The sequence below is a fragment of the Humulus lupulus genome, chromosome 2, assembly GCF_963169125.1.
Source record: "Humulus lupulus chromosome 2, drHumLupu1.1, whole genome shotgun sequence".
Classification (NCBI taxonomy): Eukaryota; Viridiplantae; Streptophyta; class Magnoliopsida; order Rosales; family Cannabaceae; genus Humulus; species Humulus lupulus.
Genome location: NC_084794.1, coordinates 4,452,223 through 4,471,506, shown reverse-complemented (window position 1 = coordinate 4,471,506; position 19,284 = coordinate 4,452,223). Strand labels below are relative to the sequence as shown.

Genomic DNA, 19,284 nt, shown 5'->3' with positions numbered 1-19,284 from the left:
TGAATCTTGCCTTGACAACAAGCTGAACAGAAATCGAAATTTGTTTTATTGATATGAGGAAGATTACAATCAGAGTTAGAATTTGTGTTACAACTTTGGCAGATGGGTGCCTATTGTGCCAAAGCAAAAAAATAGATGTAGGAGTAGCTGACTTATTGGAATTAGAAATATTAGAAACAAAAGTAGTTGCTGCAGAGTTTGAGTTGAGTGAATCAGGCAATTGAGTGATGTTGACAGAGGAAGAAACGGAGTAAGGATGAACCAGACGAAATGTTGAGGAAGGGAAAGCATAAAGACCATTTTTAAGAGTCCCTCGAATTAAGATTTGCTTGGTGACCTGATCCTTAACAAGGCAGAAATTAGAGTGAAATTCACAGAAAATATTGTTATCACAAGTGAGTTGAGAAACACTAATAAGATTTTTGGTAATATTTGGAACATGAAGTAACTGATTAAGAAAAAGACGTTTGGGTGAATAAGAGGATTGTATTGCAGACTTACCAACATTAGAAATAGTGAAACCAGCCCCATCACCAACATTTAATTGTTCAGATCCAAAATACTAGCCTTTGCTCATGAGATTGTGCTCATTACTGGTGCAGTGATTCGTGGCTCCAGAATCTGGATACCAAGCAGGGTCATTGACCATATCAATTGTAGCAACAAGAACATTAGTAGCTGAAGCAGACTTATCAACAGGTTCAACACCAAAACTAGTGAATTCGAGGTTGAACCGTTGATAACATCTTGAAGCATAATGTCCCGGGCAAGAACAAAGTTGGCAAACAGGCTGAGTATCACTAGGAGAAGGGTTAGGAGAGACATTCTGAGCATAAGGTTGAGGAGAACGAGCATCAAAATTGCCACGGCCAACAGAAAAAGGATTCTAGTAATTTCCTCGAGCAGGCAATGGGTGAGAAGAACAATTGTGACCATTGGGAGAAGAATAGTTGGAATAACCACTTCTCTTCATTGCTGCATTCGCCTGAACAAGAGTGACAGCAAGAGGACTGGAATCAAGTTCTCTAGAATGCTTCTCAAGACGACTTTCTTGAGACAACAGAAGAGATTCGATCTCAGCAACCGAGTAGGGTGATTGATGAGAGTTAACAAAAATGATGAAGGTGTCGTAGTCCGGTGGTAATCCATTGAAGATGGCAACGATGTGATCTTTAGCAGAGGTCACATGACCAATGGAGCTTAGCTGATCCACAAGAAGTCGAACCTTGAGAAGATACACATTCAAAGAGAGGGAGCCTTTCTTGAGCTTCTGTAACTGAGTACGAAATTGGTCAACCTTGGCACAGGTTTGTGTTGTGAAGTAAGTTTCAAGAACGTACCAAGCATGAGCAGAGGTAGGAGAACTAACCACACGAGCAAGAATTCCCTCGGACATGGAAGAAAGAAGCCAAGTATACAGTAGCTTATCTTGTTGTTCCCAATCAGAATACAACGGATTGATCTTCTTTGCTTGGCGATCCGCCTCAGTAAGAAATTTCTCAGGATTGTAATCTGGATCGATGTACTCTTGAAGCTTATGGCTATGAATAGCTCCAAGAACCTGAGTACGCCATAGGAGAAAATTGCCATTATCGAGCTTCACCGAGAGATTGTGTGTGAAAGCAATCGGAGCAACCGAGAAAGCAAAATATGCTGATGGATTCATAGACGCCATGAGAGAAAAAAAAAATCGAAGATTGAAGGGAGGAATCAAGAAAGGAGAAAGCCCAAGAAAAAACAAATGAGAGAAAATCACAGTGGTTCTGATACCATATTAGGAAAAGAGGTTAAGACGAATAAAATGAATGCTGATGCAACAGCAAAAACAAATAATGTAACAGAAAGAATAACTACTCCAACTAACTAAGACAGTAATAACAGTATACTAGCTAATCAGCTAAAATACTCTGCTTTTTAGAGTTGCAAATCCAAATGATTCATTTTGCTGGAAGAAGTAGACAGCATAAATTAAACAAAGAACGAGGTATGCTTTTATAGCTCTTAGTAAGATATCCCTTATGCTTTTATGGCCTTTTGCTGGTATAATATATATTTATACATGTCAATATTATTCTCAACATTACCATACAAGATACAACACAAAATCTACTCAGAATTACAAATAAGGACCATAGGCAATCTCATTTTCATCCTCAAGCAAAATTGTAGAGAAGGCCAATTATGCAATGCTCGTTATCTTTTATTTCAGGAACCAAACACGCGGATATTATCAAACTCGATAAGGAGAGTGCGGATTTCCATGGGGTAAAGTTCCACCATCAGTTTTGCAGGGTCAATAGGCCCTCCTCTCACCACTTTCTTTGACTCTTCACCAGAGCCTTCTTCTACTTTCCATACTAGCTTCTTCTTATCCATCTCAGCTCTTTCTTGATTCGCAGACAAATTCGTCTCAGACACTTTGTTGATCTGAAAACAATGTATAGGACAAATATTAGTCCATTTCTGGATGAAAAACAGCACTCAGTTTCAACCGAGCCCTCGCCTTGTCGTTTACCTTTTTCTTTGGAAATAGCTTCTTCAGTTCCACACTTGCCAATGTAGAGTAGTCTTTGTCCTCACCAATCTTTGCATACATCAAAACCCAGAAAAATATGAGGAACTTATAATAGTTCATGACAAACTATAAGCTTAATATATATAAATATATACTTAATGACAAACTGTATTGGATTATGAATATTGGTAATGTTTATTTGCCAATTCAGCAAGTTAAAGAAAAAGAAATCAAACCTCGTATAGATGCGCAAGTCGAAGGAGTACTTTTCCATTTGCAAGCTCCTGCAGTTCAGAACAGGATCACAGTATCACACTGGTAATCTTCCAAAAAAAAAACAACTACAAAATTTTGAAGCTCATATTCTAACCTACAACTTATTGAGAATTAATATCTGATGCGTACCTGGAGTGTTATCAAAGCAATGTTGTTTGGTAAAGCATAAGAAGAATCAAATCCAGAAAATGTTGATACATGAGATTTTAAGTACTCATTTCCATCCTGCAGGGGAAGAAAGAGATCAACTAAGCATTGTGGCCAGATATCAGCAACCTAACTATTTAACAGGTTTTGTTTACCTGTTCTGTAAACGCTAAGAGAAGTGGAGAGTATATCTCTTGGCCAGTTGTGCGGCGCCACTTGGCACCTTCCCCGAGAGGATCAATTCTGACATAAAATTTTCCTTGAATCTGAAACAGCAAGAGAAGTGGGCAATTAACCAATAAAAAACAGGTAATTGAACACCCTATGCAAAAGAGGTAAATCAAATAGGGCAGATGGAAGGGTAACTCATCAAGATGAGAGGGAGTTTTCTATACCATTCCACCTATCCTATTGAGCAGCCAGAAGGAAAATACTTCCTCACTATATATTGCTTATAAATCCCCATCACTAGGTAAAGGAACTTTAAAATCAGGCGACAAAATGGGCCTGATATAAGAAGTCAAAAACATATATTGTCTGATAATCTCCACATATGTTTGTCAATCCTTACTATCTAAAGGATCTTTAATTAGAATCAGACCTTGCAAAATGGGTCTAATATAAGAACAACAACTAAATCAAACAGAAAATAATAGCTTAAAAAATATCATATTTTCTTTGGTCTTCTTGATTGTACACATCCGTATGGAACCTGAGTCTATTAGTTCTCCATGTGTCATTTGAAAATTTGTTAATAGACACCATTATCAACTCAACTATAAATAGAGGTTGGAAAAAATGGTATACTTACAGTTAAACCCTCGCATTTATCATGAAGACAAACTGTTTCATTCAACACCTCACCAACTCCTCTTGAATCATCATGAAGTAATCTCCTACAAAATCAAAGCAGCTTGTTCGAAGTCACGAGGAAGCAATCCTAGCTGATTAAATCAAATGCATTAAACCAAGGAATAATAATTAATCTTGGAAAAAAATCAAAGAGAATAGAAACCTGTGGAGCATAAGCTCTATCTGACCATCCACTAAACTGGATCCACCGACTGAACGGTCAACCAACACTGACAGTTCTGAGATACTGTCTTGCACGTATATTCCAAGATTAATCTGAAAAATAATAACAAAAGGCAAGAAAGCAGTCAGAAATATAATACATAGAGAATGCTGAACATGGGAAAAACAAAAGCAAAGCATATGTTTTTGGATTTCCTCTCAAAAACTGAATTGAGACAGTTGAACTGAGTACATGCTCAATAATTGATGCTTACTATAAAACCCGGAAAATGGAATGGAGGTAAGATCAATGCAGCTTGAGAATAAATTGAATCAATACCATATCTATATGAATCGTATGTTTCAATGCGTCAAGAAACAGAAGCATACAAGATAATAATTTCATGTATGCTTCCATGAGATGGAATAAAGACCAGACCCATGAAGACTTGAAAATAAACTGGATCCATATCATAATATTTTTATATTAAGCATATGTTCGACATGTCAACTGTCAAGAAGAAGCATACAGGATAATAATTTCCAGCAACTGGTTGGTTATTTTGCAGCTCCCAGTCTGTTCTGAAGTCCCGAATCTACAAATCATTTGAAAACATCACATTGGAAGCTACCCCTAAGAAATAAATTAACAATTGTGAAGAGAGAAATTTTCCCCAATATATCCCCTGCTCCTGAGTATCTATCAAATTTTCCATCAAGTAACAAACTAACTAAAGTAAAGTGAGAATAGAGAGCCGTGTTGGCTTGAAATAAACCGCAAAGATCTTCAACTTCCATATATTTAACTGTACAATTATATATAAAGTAGTACAGTGTGTGATTCAAATATCTCTTATCAAATTTAAGTATTAGAGATTTAGAATACCCTCTTAATGAAGTCACGTCCGTTAGAATCTGTGTAGAATGTTCCATTAGTCTTTAAGGCTGTTGTAATTTGAGTAGTGATTTCTTTTCCTATGCTATCATCCACAGGTATAGGTCCAATCTAAAAATAGAATAACATAACCAGCAAACAGTAAATTGACAATTATATATATATATATATGAAAAACAAAGTTAACAGGATTCTCTGTGCTCTTGGTAGATCAATTTCAGAAGTTAACTTACAGTAAACTCAACTTCAGCGTGCTCCTTTTCCTTGAATACCCTAGTAATCTGTGCATACATTTGGGTTTGTTACTGAAATTATAAGGAATAATGTCCCTAGGTTGAGAACACAAATCCAAACATGTTATCTAAACAATCCTACCCAATTACAGTTTGATATATCAAGTCTAAAACAACTGTATGATCTTGTTATATTTGGAGCAGCAAATCACCTGAGATATCCATGGATTGAGCCGTTGGTGTACTTCATCCAGTACTGGACCTTGAACCACAGTTAGAGAAGCCTGGAACATAGGAGTGTTACCTTTAGGTACTCAATTCTATAAATTGACACTTCATGATCATTTAAAAGTTTTACACAAATTAAATGACTTTAGTTACCTGGCTATCGGATTTTATTGGAAATGTGCCATTTGGACGAAAGACATATGCTCCAGAAGCCTTCAACAGAAAAGACAACACCACATTGATAACAGCTAAAACTACTCTAAACAATAGAAGTAATCTAGGAATTGACAAAGCATAGTAAATTTTTTAAGTGCATAGATAATTCACTACCTGTGGATCTTTATCAGTTCCATCGTTTCCATTGTAATAACTGTATGACTGTTCTGCAGATGCTGTAATCTTCAATAGGAACATAACATAGTAAACACATCACCATCTTTGTCCATCAATATAGAATTTTATAAAACCATGAGCAAATACATGAATGTACAAGGAAATTGGAAACCAAAAAAAGAAAAAGAGGAAAAAGATTAGCATCACTGTCCGTGACATGTCTATGAGATAATTTACCCATATGTGTTAATTTTGAATTGAGATTGAATATTAGAAGATGCATAAACAAAACTCCATACAAAAACAAATCATATAAAATGAAGTGGAAAAGGTACTAGGAAACTAAATCTTCAACGTAGCATACCAAATTTCTGTTGTTAGCATAGTGTGAAAGCTTTCCATCACGAGCTGAATAAATTAGCTTTAAACTTCCTTGTCCAACTTCTATAGTGTTGTCTATACTTTCTTCTGATCTGTACACAGAAGAAATGGCTACACTAGAGACTGTAAAGTAGAGCAATAATTAGATTATCAGGTCCAACTTGGAGAGCTCTTATATGTAACACCTTAAACATTACAATATGGCCAACCTGTTTGTTTAGTGGTCGAAATTATGTAAGTGTTGAAACCAATTGGTGGTACTGACACTGTAAATGCAAGCCAATATTTAATTGTTTCTCTCGGAGGTTCACCCAAATATGCTCTCACATAATAATTTCTGACACTAAAAGTGGCATTCAATATAGGAAGAAGCTGGGCTTCAACTTTCCTCCCACTAGAATCCTGAACACTAACTCTGTCAGTGGAAACCTACATAAAATTTCAGTTGCAAAGCCATTAGTAATCATGAATAAGTTAATATATACAACCTTGAATTTTTTGCAGTTTTCTCCAAGTCAATGATGGTTACTTCTTAAATTAAGAAAGTGTTTGACACAGATAGACATAGCGTTCTGTCCTCAAGTGTTCAATATGGGAACTCTTTTTTGTTGAAAGTGAGTTATAGAAATCATCAGTTCAAGTAGACCTTTTCAAATTTATGTTGATCAGCATATGAAGTACAGTTTAGCTACTTACAGGAATTCGTATTACTTCTTCTCTCTTCCACCCTAGCGAATTGTAGATGACAACGACCTAGCAAGAAAATACATGATGATAAGATGACATAAAAAAGGGAATTCTCTGATACTCAATTGAGTTGGATATCACAACTTATAAGTAAAAATGTACTTACCAAACTTTTCCCATCAGACAGGACAGCTTCTGATGGAGGACAATAACTTATGTTAAGAAGAGGACACTGCCAAGAAGAGCCAAAACATAAAATTGAATTGATGTACACTCTGTTACTGAGAAAAGTGTAATAATAATGGTGCTGAAGATTGAAGTTAGAGGTGCTTAAATAAATGCATCAACATTATAAAAGCCTAAACCAATCCCTTTGGAAATGAAAGCTAACAAAGAAAAGTTCAATTTACTCCCTTTCATGCCTCAATGGCATGTAGGTTCCCAAGTTTCAATTGACTAAGATGCCTCATGCAACATGGGAAATGAAATAAAACCATTTATGCCCTATTTGTATATGACCAAAAAAAGGGTTCCAGTAGCAGGGTAAAAGAAAGAGTACATAGGGGTCAAAACTCACAAGTAAGAAGGAAAATATTGTAAACCTAGTGACAACTTGCCTGTTGAAAGTTTTCAACTCCAGAGCTTGAATCTAGTTGTGTCAAGTATGCTAAAGAAGAGGCAACCACCTTCTCAGCCTACAAAAAAAAAAAGTAAACAGAAATGATTCATATGAAATTTAATACACAAAAAATATTTTGAAGTTAACTTGGTTGTTGAAAATATGCACCTCCTTGTAGCCCAAAGAAAGTCGCAAAGCATAATCAGCAGCAACATGCTGTCTTTCTGTACCACTAACTGCATCATGATGTTGAGCAATTGCCAAAGCATCAGCAAGTACCTCAGTGGTTGGCCCTGAGTCAACCCTTCCTTTAAAAAACTCCAACTGCCTAGCTGTCTGTTCATTATAATAAAAAACCAATAGATGTTTAAAAAGAGACAGTAGAAGCCTGCCAGATACTTGAGAGAAACTCTAAATAAATAAAAGAGGCTCAGGATATACCAGATAGTAACCACTCAAAGCTCTAACGTAACCTTTAAGTCCTGGACGACTTGTAAAGTACCCGGTCCAATAAGCATTTGGATGATCTGCATACCTTTAAAAAAGGGAATACATTTTAAGAAGCAATTCTTGAAAACTAAAACTGAAATGCAGACATCAAACTTTACTCACGGGAAAAAGTCATCAGTTTTAAGAGGCCATTTCTCATCAGTTGCATGTTTCGCATCAGTGTAAAGAGATGGTGTTGAATACAGTGCATTCACACGCCCATCCTAAGACTCGACAAATTAATGCAATTTAGTAACTTTAAACTTCAACAAGAGCTCCAGGATGGAATGACAATGAACAGGTAATACATATTACTTCGGTATTCGGATTGAGCAACATATTTCTATTTAATTCATTCAATATGCAAAGATCTATAGGACTACCTGATTTACATAGTGAATAAACTTGTCCATCTGCCTGAACCATGAAATTGCATATTGATAACGAAAATCTGTCCCCATCATCCACATAATGTGATTGGTTCTTGTCACGTTAGCCTAAAAGAAGAGAAAATGTTTACTTTAATCATTCCAAAAGAATTCCACTAAAATCCCACAAAATTTGAGGTTACCAAAAACAAAAAGACTAAACACAAAGGTTTATCAGATATATCACGATCTACACGATGAACATAATTGCAATTATTAGGATATAGAGTTTAATGTGTAAACTCCTATTATTTTGAATATTGATCATTTGCATACAGTAATCTAGGGAACATGGAATTCAACTAAATGGTTCCTCTCTAATTCTTACCTGTGCTAAAGCAGCAGCAACAAAGTCATTCACTCGCTCTTGAACATTATAGTCAAACATAAGGGTATCATCCTGCAACCAAAAACATGCTTCAAAAGATATTCAGATGCAAATTTTCAGTTATTATCTACATTACTGATCAAATCAGATTTACCTGAATAGGTGGTGAAACATCATTTATTTCAAACGTGAAACCATCAGGAGGATCATAATGTCGGGGCGATATGCCAGTGAAAATCTGAGGATAAAATTAATAAAGGAAGTTACTTGGAATCCAAGCACAGGACTAGTAGAAGCGACAAATATAAGAATTAATGTATCAAATCAATTAGTGGTAATAAAACAAAGAGGTTCCTAACCTGTGAAGAAGAACCAAGGGACCTAGATCCTTGCCATACAACATCAAGAGTTTTCTCTTTGAGACGCTTAGCTCTGTCTTGGTAATCAATTCGAGAAAAATAGAGGGAGTCAAATCCCAACTGCAACCAATATAGAACTGCATGATCAATTCAAAAGATCTGAACATTTTGTAAACTGAATAATTCTAATATTCCAATATGGTTTGGTTTCTAAGAAGTGTGAAAATGGGGATTCACAGAAGGTATACCTCTGCACCAAGCAAGTAAGCTTGAACAGCAGAATGGCCAAAAGGGTCAATCTGCCAGCCAACTCGTGGAGTCTGACCAAATTCACTCTTAATAAATCGATGCCCCAACGTTGTCTGATCAATCAAGTCTATATAATGAGGAGTTGCCTCGTCATGCATGCACATACCCCCATTTCTTGAACAATAACAACAAAAATTTAAATAGAATGAGAAAGAACAAACTTTTAAGCATACCCAATTACCAATTACTAGTACAAGTAGTAAAAACAAGCAAAGTAGTACATGAATTCTAGTTGACCAGTGTTGACCAGCTCCTTGACCTTAATCTTAGTAGACTTGCTTTGCTGCCTCCACCATCTCTGGAAGAATGCCTTTTGGAAATGGAAGCAACAATAGTAAGTAATTAACACACAAAACAAACAAAAGAGAGAAAATTTAGTAGATACCATACCATCTCAACGTAGATGTACTTGCGGTTCTTCTCCTCCAACAAGGCCGAAATGACAGAATCCAGTACATTTTGCACACATGCCCCCTGCCAAGCAAAAGCTCAATCAAATCAAAATCAATGGCGATCAAAGTACGCTAAGAAGAACCAAGTCACTCACGGAGAAAGAAAAGATACGAACCCGAATAGAATTGTTGGCGCCAACGAAGTACTGATCGACAGTCTTGAGCCAGCCAACATCGTCGTGAGAGTGAGGAACCAAATGAACATTGATTTTGTTCGGAACGATTCTCGAACTGGTATTGTACTCTATGTACTCCGACTTCGCACCCAGTAAAGCCACCACTCCCAGCAGGGTCACCAAGAACAGCTTCGTCCTCATCGCCATTGACAAAAAAATCGAGTCTTTCTCTTTCTTATTCGAACACTATATAGTATATATACAAGTAGTTACGTAATATTCCCAGTTTTTGAGAACTTTAATTTTAGTAATTTATTAAAAATATGTAATATTTGAAATTAATGTTAATATTTTTTTAAAATTTAATAATTATAAAAATGTAATTATTAAATATTTGTTGTGTCATTGTCAGTTCACTTAAATACAAAGCAATACAGAGACCTTTTTGGGTTTCTTATTTATGTGACCAAAGAGAAGAGGCGTGCACACTCCCTCACTACTCTGATGATTAATTGAAGATTCTAAATTAAGGGAAAAAAAAAGCAATAATTATTTAATTTACAATGAAATTTATCATATTATTATCACTCATCTTATCCAAATGCCTACTTTATTAATTACTTCAATGATTCCTTACTAATCAAGTTGCTAATTTGTTATTTTAATTACATTTATATTGACTTTTGATCCTCAAGGACTTATTTCTCACACCAAATTTGCAATCATTCTCTTAATCTTCTTGCTTTGTTCTTGTATTGAAGCTCTTTATGAGTTCATACCAACAATTTTTCTAAGTTCTCGGTCAGATCTTGATAGTATTCTTAAATATTGTTCACTTCGTTGTGGGTAAAACTAAAGTATTAATTAATGCTTATAAATTATGTTATTCGGAAGATAAACATTGTAGCAATCCTCTAATAAGGTAACGTAATTGTTTTAAGAAAATAGTACGAAACACTAGTCTCGACTTAATTACAAAATCTTATTTTTATTTGTAGCAATTGTTTTTTTTTTTTTTGAAAGACATCTCAAATTTTATTCATCTCAAATCAGCCACCAAAACAAAGAATAACTCCGAGGTAGCATCAACATCACAAAAAATACAATCAGCAGGAAGAAGAGCGGCTCTAGCAACTGTATGAGCGGCTCTATTTGCAGATCGCTTTACAAAGAACAAACTGACAAAAGATAACTCTGGGACAAATAATTTACAATCATTAATAATTGAACCAAAAACAGAAGGCATGTAAATAGAACTTCTCACAGCTTGCACAACCACCAAACTATCCATCTCAATTACCACTCGTTGCCATTGTGCAGTTTTGATCCAACTAAGGACCTCCTTTAATCCCATTGCTTCAGCCACATCAAGTTGCAAATTGCCTTGCTTGCACCACGACCGATATGTTAAAACAACACCTTGGTGATCACGAACCACTGCTCCCAAACCAAGTTTGCATTCATTAGTAAATATAGCTGCATCAATATTTATCTTGACACTGTTTGCATCAGGTTTCGTCCAAAGCTCCAAACCATCACCAGGATAGGTAGGTCCCAATGACAGAAAGAAATTGTTATCTTGAGCTTTTAGCCATTAATCAAGATAAATTCTTGCTGACTTAACAATGTACTCAACCGAGCTAGTCCTTTGCTGCCACACAATACCATTTCTCGCATTCCATAACGACCAACAAATCATCAGTACAAGAGCAGCAACACCAACATCAACCCGACCCAATACCCCCCGTATCCACGATCCAAACGTAACAACATCACCATTATAATTGTCCAAACCAGCATAAACCCAACACATTCGAGAGAAAGAGCAAGTAACCAAGCAATGAAACGTAGTTTCATTGTACACCTCACAGAAAGGGCAAAACAAAGAAACTTGTACCTTTTTAATTCGAAGATGCACACGGGTAGGAAGACAGCCCATAATAGCACGCCAAACTGTGTTCTTCACCTTTGGAGGAACTTGCAGCAGCCAAAACTTTCTCCAAAAAGCAGTTTCCTCCCCATTCCCATCATTAACACCATGGATCATTCTATAAGCACTCTTGACAGAGTACAAACCGGTTCTATCCAAGCCCCAATACCAAACATCACCCTCGCTGGCAATACCCAGTGGTATACTAAGAATTGCCAATCTATCCCGATCATTGAATAAATCTCGAACAACCTCCTCATCCCAAGCTCGCTAGTTCACCATGAAAAGACTGTCCACACACTTATCTTCCAAACCATGCAACTCAGAAGTAACATAAGGATGTTCTTCAACAGGCAGCCACGGATCCAAACTTATTCTGGTAGTGCTTCCCGTCCCCACTCTTCTTCTGAGCCCCTTTTTAATAACAGCTTTCGTCTCAAAAATGCTTCTCCAAATGTAACTAGGATTGGACCCTAATTCAGCTTCAAGAAATTCACCTTTAGGAAAGTATCTTGCTTTAAACACTTTACTAACAAGTGAATCCGGTCTCACAACTAATCTCCAAGCTTGCTTTCCCAACATGGCTAAATTAAACTCCCGCAAGTTGCGAAAACCCATCCCACCTACATCCTTTGAACAAGCCAATCTTTCCCAACTCATCCAATTAATCCCATTTCCCTGAGTAGAAGAGGATCGCCACCAAAACTTCGCCATCATTCCTTCAATTTCCTTACAAGTTCCCAAAGGAATTAAGAAAACACTCATAGCATATGTAGGAAGAGCTTGAACAACATTTTTTATTAGAACTTCCTTTCCTGCCCTTGAAAGCAATTTTCCATCCCAACTAGTAATTCTTTTCTGCATTTTCTCCTTCAAGATGCCCAGAACAACATTCTTATTTCTTCCCATGATAGTGGGCAAACCCAAGTAGAAAGTATTGTCATCGGCCTCCTGAATTCCCAGCAAAGAACAAATCTCATTTTTGATATCATCCCCAACATTTAAACTAAAAAAGACAGATGATTTAGCCATATTTACTTGCTGCCCATAAGCCTTTTCATAGATGTGTAGGAGGTCAAGAACTCTTCTTGCAGAGTCACTCGTTGCTTGGCAATACATGTAACTATCATCGGCGAACAACCTTACACCATTGTAACAGTCTGCTCCTTTCATACAAATGAATAAGTGAAGAAAAACCCTCAGCACATAAGAGAAATAAATAAGGAGACAATGGATCTCCTTGTCGAATTCCTCTTGTTGGCAAAATAGGACCCATGACATGCCCTTGATGCGTGATTTGATACCTTACTGACGATACACAAGTAAGAATCAAACTAACCCACCTTTCATGAAAGCCCAACCGAGCCATTATAGCACCAAGAAACGCCCACTCAACTCTATCGTATGCCTTACTCATGTCAAGCTTCAAGGCCATATATCCAACTTTTCCACTAGTTTTTCTTTTCAAATAATGCATCACCTCATAAGACACCATAATGTTATCAGATATCAGCCTTCCAGGGATAAACGCACTCTGATTATCGAAGATAATGTCTGTCATAATGTTCTTCATACGATTTGCCAAAACTTTAGCTAACACCCTGTAAGCCACATTGCACAATGATATTGGCCTTAAATCTCCCATCTGCTCAGGAGTCTTTTTCTTAGGAATAAGGACTATATTTGTATCATTCACCTCTCTTGGTAAAACCCCCGTTTCAAAAAAATCCCGAACCATCTCCACCACATCCCCTCCTACTATATCCCAATATTTTTGGTAAAAACCCGGGCTCATTCCATCAGGGCCCGGAGCTTTGTATGGGTGCATCTGCCATAAAGCCGCCTTCACCTCTTTTGGGTCAATAACCTCTAGCAAGCTGTCATTTTGAGCATTGGTAACCTTCGGATTAATACCATTAACTACCTGCTCAACATCAACACCAGAAGTAGCAAACAAATTTTTGAAATAAGTGACCATCACATCCCCGAGTCCATTACTCCAATCAACCCAATCACCACCATCATTTTTCAACCTGGCTATAGAATTATTACGCTTCCTAGCACTAGCCTTAGCATGAAAAAATTTGTTATTCCTATCACCTTCATTGAGCCATAACTGTTTAGACCTTTGCTTCCAATAAACTTCCTACTGAGTTAACACCTCAAACAACTTCCTCTGCTCAGCCTCAAAAAACTTAACAGATTCCTCATCACGATTGCCCTTAACCCTTCCAATATTTTCCTTGCACTCATGAATTCTTTTTTTAAAAGCCCCAGTGAACTCACGACCCCATATACCCAACACTTCCCCACAAGCCTTGATTTTTTCATTTATTTTCTTCCCCACACAACTTACCCTCACATCATTCACTACCTGCTTACAAGATGGTTCACGAAGCCAGGCGTTTTCAAATTTAAAAGAATAAGTTCGAGGCCCAGCACGACAATCAGCAGGGACTAACAAAAGAGGAGTGTGATCGGACGAAGTGATCTCTAAATTATAAAGCTTTGCATTCTGAAACAAATTCAACCAAGAGCTAGAAACCAAAGCTTTATCAAGCCTTACCTCAATCCATTGAGTTGTACCTCTACCCTTCTCCCACGTGAACAAATACCCCGTGAGCTCAAGATCCACCAAATCACAGTCTCGGAGGCAGTCTTGAAATCCCTGGATTAAGCTTGAAGGATACCTTCGGCCACCTCTTTGGTCACATAATATTATAGATAATTCTCTTATTTATTTTTTTCCCATATATGTGTGTATGATTAGTTATAACCTTTAATATATTTCCTGTAATTCTTTTAAGAAAATGGTACGATACACTAGTCTCGGCTTAGTTACAAAATCGTATTTTTATTTGCAGCAATTATAATTGATAACATGATATTATAGATAATTCTCTTTTTTTTCTTTTACCATATATGTGTATGATTAGTTATAATCTTTAATATAGTTCCTAACACAAACTACTCCCTTTAGAAAGAGGTCAAAACTCACAAGTGAGAAGGAAAACATTATAAACCTAATGACAACTAGCTTGTTGAAAGTATTCAACTCTAGAGCTTGAACCTAATTGTGTCAAGTAAGTTAAAAAAGAGGCAACACCTTCTCAGCCTACATAAAAAAAAATAAAAAAAACTACATATAAATTATTCATAAGAAATTTAAGACATAAAAAATATTTTGAAGTCAAAACTGGTTGTCGAAAATATGCACCTGCTTGTAGCCCAAAGAAAGTCCCAAAGCATAATCAGCAGCAGCAGCAGCAAAATGTTGTCTTTCTGTACCACTAATGCTCAACAATTGCCAAAGCATCAGCAAGAAACTCAATGTTTGGCCCTTGCCCTATGTTATGTTCGGTAGCAAAGAAAGAAAATAGGAAAGAAGAAAAATATATGTGGGATATAAAATTAGAAAGAAAAAAATTAAAATATATTAACTTGCTAGTTGTTTGGTAGGTAGGAAAGAAAGAAAATTGGAATATAATAAAATTATTATATTATCCTACAAAATTTTAATATTATAAATTTTTGTAGAAAAAAATTTGGCGAACCCATCTTATATTTTTTCTCTTACTTTTCTCTTCTCTTTATTTTTCCTTCTTAACAAACAATTCAATTTTATTTTTCTTTTTTTCACTTTTCTCAATTCTATTTTCTTTCCTTACCAAATATAAGATTAGTCACTCCAACTATAGTTGAGAGAAACTCTATAGTAGCCACTCAATACTCCGATATAACTTTTAAGTCAGGGTCGGCCTTAGGCATAAATGGCCCCGAAATAAAAAGATCCTATTTTTTTTTATACAAAAAAGCCTATAATTTTACAAAAATATAATTTCATATACAAATATTGTAAAAATATCAAAATTTTGCTTGATCCCTGCCCTGCTTTAAGTCTTGGTCTTCTTGTAAAGTATGCATTTGGATGATCTGCATTGCATACCTTCAGAAAAGGTAATACCTGTTGAGAAGCAATTCTTGGAAACTAAACATGAAATGTACACATCAATTTTAAGAAGCCATTTCTCATCAGTTGCATGTTATATATAGAGATACTGTTGAATATAGTTCATTCAATTTACTAACTTCAAACTTCAACAAAGAGCTCCGGGATGGAATGACAATGAATAAGTGATAAATATTACTTCAGTATTTAGATTGGAAAGCATATTTTTATTTAATTTAGGGTTTATGCTTGTTTGTATCCTGTATTTTTTCTCATTATCTGTTTGGATCCTGTGTTTTGACAAATTACTTTTTAGACCCTATATTTTGTAAAATTATTAAAATAGAACCCTAAAATCGATTTTGGTCAATGTTTTTTCAACTAAAATTACAAATAATTTACCAAATTAACAATTCAGAACAAAAATAAAATCATTCTGTTTAAAATCTGTGTTGTTATATTCAATTTTTTGAGTTTAGGGTTCTAATTTAACTATTTTACAAAATATAAGTTTCAAAAAATAATTTATCAAAATACATATTACAAACAGATAATAAGAAAAAACAGTAATAAAAAAAGTATAAACCCTTTAATTTATTCAATATGCAAGGCCCTAAAGAACTACCTGGTGAATAAACCTGTCCATCTGCCTGAACCATGAATTTGCATATTGATAACGAAAATCTGTTCCCACCATTAGCCGAAAAGAAGAGAAATTGTTTACTGTATGATCAATTCAAAAGATCTCAACCTTTTGTAAACTGAATAATTATAATATTCCAATATGGTTTGATTTCAATCAAGTGTGAAAATGGGGATTCACAAAGAGTATATGAACATACCCCCATTTCTAGATCAATAACAACAAAAATCGAAATAGAATGAGAAAGAACAAACTTTTAAGCATACCCAGTTATCAATTACTAGAAAAAGTAGTAAAAACAAGCCAAGTATTACATGAATTCCAGTTGACCAGAGTTGACCAACTTGCTTTGCTGCCTCCACCGTCTCTGGAAGAATGCCTTTTTTCGAAATGGAAGCAATAACAGTAACCAAGTAAGTAATAAATATAAGGATTAACAAACGAAATTGAGAAAAAATTCAGTGGATACCATACCATCTCAACGTAGATGAACTTAAGGTTCTTCTCCTCCAACAACAAGGCCGAAATCACAGAAAGCTCAATCAATCAAAATCAATGGCGATCAAAGTATGCTAAGGAGAGCCAGGCCATGGAGAAAGAAAGAAAGATACCAACCTCAACAGGGTCACCAACAACAGCTTCGCCCTCATCGCCATTGTCAAAAAAACCAAGTCTTTCTCTCTCTTTCTTATTCGAATAAAGACTCGGTTTTTGATATTGATAATTATTATTTTTTTTGAATTTAATCATTATAGAAATGTAATTAGTAAAAATATAATTAAATATTGTTGTTTTCACTTTTCACTTGTGTGTGTGTGTGAAGTTGCAGAGAAAAAAAAATGGTAGGATTGAGTCTTGTGAAGCTCCGGCTATGGCCGATTGCTGGAGAAATGGTCTCCCTTGGTCGCTCACTCACTGCTACTCGTCTCTATTCCTTCTCTTCTTCTTCTTCTGATTCAGAGGATGTTGCCGTGTCAGTCGATCATCAACTCCCGACGCTGGAGCCCTCGACCGACGCCGATTCAGTAGCTAAGCTCCTCCTCCACCATCACAACCCGTTTCACGCCATGGAATCTTCTCTCCAACTCTATGGAATATCTCTTTCTCCAGACCTTCTCAACCAAACACTCCTCCGTCTCAAGCACAGTTCCAAAGTTGCTATCGCCTTCTTCCACTACGCCAAACAACTCCCAAACCCTTCTCCTCTCAGCACCGCCTCTTACAATCTCCTCGTCGACATCGTCGCCAAAGTTCGGCAATACGACGTCGCCTGGCAGCTCATTGTTGAGATGGAGAATTACGATCTTACCCCTACTTCTACTACCTTCCTCATCCTCATCCGACGGTTGATATCCTCCGGCCTCACACGCCAAGCGATCAGGGCCTTCGACGACATCGAGACCTTCGTCGGTACCAGAACGACGTCGGAGGATTTCCACTTCTTGCTCGATACCCTATGCAAGTACGGATACGTGAGGGTCGCGGTTGAGGTTTTTAACAGAAGGAGAAATGGGTTGTGTCCCGATGTGAAGATGTTCACTGTTTTGATTTACGGGTGGTGCAAGATTGGTCGAATTGACATGGCCGAGAGGTTCATGAAGGACATGGTGGAGAGAGGGATCGAGCCCAATGTAGTCACGTACAATGTGTTGTTGAATGGGGTTTGCAGGCATGCGAGTTTGCACCCGGAGGAGAGGTTTGAGAGGACTATAAGGAACGCAGAGAAGGTGTTCGACGAAATGCGGAAGAGAGGGATCGAGCCCGACGTGACGAGTTTTTCTATTGTTCTTCATGTCTATAGCCGGGCTCATAAGCCGCAGCTTTCGCTTGACAAGTTAGAGGAAATGAGAGAGAAGGGTATCTCTCCGAATGTGGCGACGTACACTTCAGTGGTGAAGTGCCTGTGTTCTTGTGGGAGGCTTGAAGATGCAGAGGAGTTGCTCGACGAGATGATCAGAGGCGGAATCAGTCCGTCGGCGGTGACTTATAACTGTTTCTTCAAAGAGTTTAGAGGAAGAAAAGATGTGGAAAGTGCTATGAAACTGTATAGGAAGATGAAGGAGAAGAGTCTGTGCATGCCTAGTCTGCATACGTACAACATTTTGGTTGCCATGTTTTTGGACCTGAATAGTTGGGTGAGTGTTAAAGAGATTTGGAATGACATGAAGGAGAGTGGAACTGGGCCAGACTTAGATTCCCATACGACATTGATTCATGGGTTGTGCCAGAAGCAAAAATGGAGGGAGGCTTGCCAGTTTTTTGTGGAGATGATAGAGAAGGGTTTTCTGCCTCAGAAAGTCACTTTCGAGACCTTGTACAAGGGATTAATACAGTCTGATATGTTGAGAACTTGGAGGAGATTGAAGAAGAGACTTGATCAAGAGTCTATTACGTTTGGTTCTGAGTTTCATACTTATCACCTTAAGCCTTATAAGAGATGATCATGTGCCCATAATAATAATAATAAGCAATTATAAACTAACATATGATGCTGAACACTACTTGAGTTGTCAACTCAAATTACAAGTTACTGAACTTTGATCACTCATAAGATGTTAATTCAAGTAGTGATGAGCACCCATACCAGTTTCGTCCATGGCTGCCTGCTATGATGTGCATAATCTCTTTTCTTAGCTGTGGTTATCTCTGTTTTGGCCTTGATGATTAACTGTTATATGGGTCTGTTTTTTGTGTTACAATTTATACTTGTTTCTGTTATAAAGAAATATCAGTCTGGTTGTTTTCAATATATTGTTTTGGGTTATCTTTCAGGAGAGTTTTGGTTGTGTTGGACTTTGTCAAAGAAAATTTGTTAGAGTTATATTTCCCATTTGATCTGTGACATTCCATATTCCAATTTCTTCTATGTTGACCAACCCTCTTTGACCCATTTTCTCTGTATTTTGGTTTTGTATAGGCACTAAGTTCAAAATGAGATTTGTTGAAGCTTATA

General features: G+C 36.7%; 2 protein-coding genes and 1 long non-coding RNA gene across 4 annotated transcripts; 1 reads left to right on the top strand and 2 right to left on the bottom strand.

Moving 5' to 3' along the window:
- Positions 1-1,968: 1,968 nt before the first annotated feature.
- Positions 1,969-15,070, bottom strand: LOC133816977 (alpha-mannosidase At3g26720-like). Of its 2 annotated transcripts, XM_062249340.1 has the most exons (30): positions 14,957-15,070; positions 9,810-10,055; positions 9,632-9,715; positions 9,463-9,551; positions 9,181-9,355; positions 8,933-9,052; positions 8,728-8,811; positions 8,574-8,645; positions 8,201-8,314; positions 7,941-8,041; positions 7,770-7,863; positions 7,497-7,664; positions 7,327-7,404; positions 6,876-6,941; positions 6,719-6,775; positions 6,232-6,451; positions 6,006-6,145; positions 5,639-5,707; positions 5,462-5,521; positions 5,293-5,364; positions 5,081-5,128; positions 4,839-4,958; positions 4,483-4,548; positions 3,954-4,066; positions 3,750-3,834; positions 3,094-3,204; positions 2,921-3,016; positions 2,752-2,799; positions 2,516-2,584; positions 1,969-2,427 (listed from the first exon to the last, which is right to left on the bottom strand). In XM_062249340.1, the coding sequence occupies exons 1-30, from the start codon at positions 15,053-15,055 to the stop codon at positions 2,206-2,208; spliced, it is 3,186 nt and encodes a 1,061-aa protein (XP_062105324.1). In that variant the 5' UTR covers positions 15,056-15,070; the 3' UTR covers positions 1,969-2,205. The 2 variants fall into 2 exon arrangements, with proteins under 2 accessions (XP_062105324.1, XP_062105325.1); XM_062249341.1 differs by lacking the exon at positions 8,574-8,645.
- A 1,346-nt stretch (positions 15,071-16,416) lies between these two features.
- On the bottom strand, positions 16,417-16,943 carry LOC133816976 (uncharacterized). The gene is made up of 2 exons (XR_009885485.1): positions 16,806-16,943; positions 16,417-16,710 (listed from the first exon to the last, which is right to left on the bottom strand). It is a non-coding gene; the product is annotated as an uncharacterized LOC133816976 (long non-coding RNA).
- Positions 16,900-19,284, top strand: LOC133816975 (pentatricopeptide repeat-containing protein At2g13420, mitochondrial-like). Its single transcript, XM_062249339.1, has 2 exons — positions 16,900-17,002; positions 17,155-19,284. The coding sequence occupies exon 2, from the start codon at positions 17,171-17,173 to the stop codon at positions 18,770-18,772; it is 1,602 nt and encodes a 533-aa protein (XP_062105323.1). The 5' UTR covers positions 16,900-17,002; positions 17,155-17,170; the 3' UTR covers positions 18,773-19,284.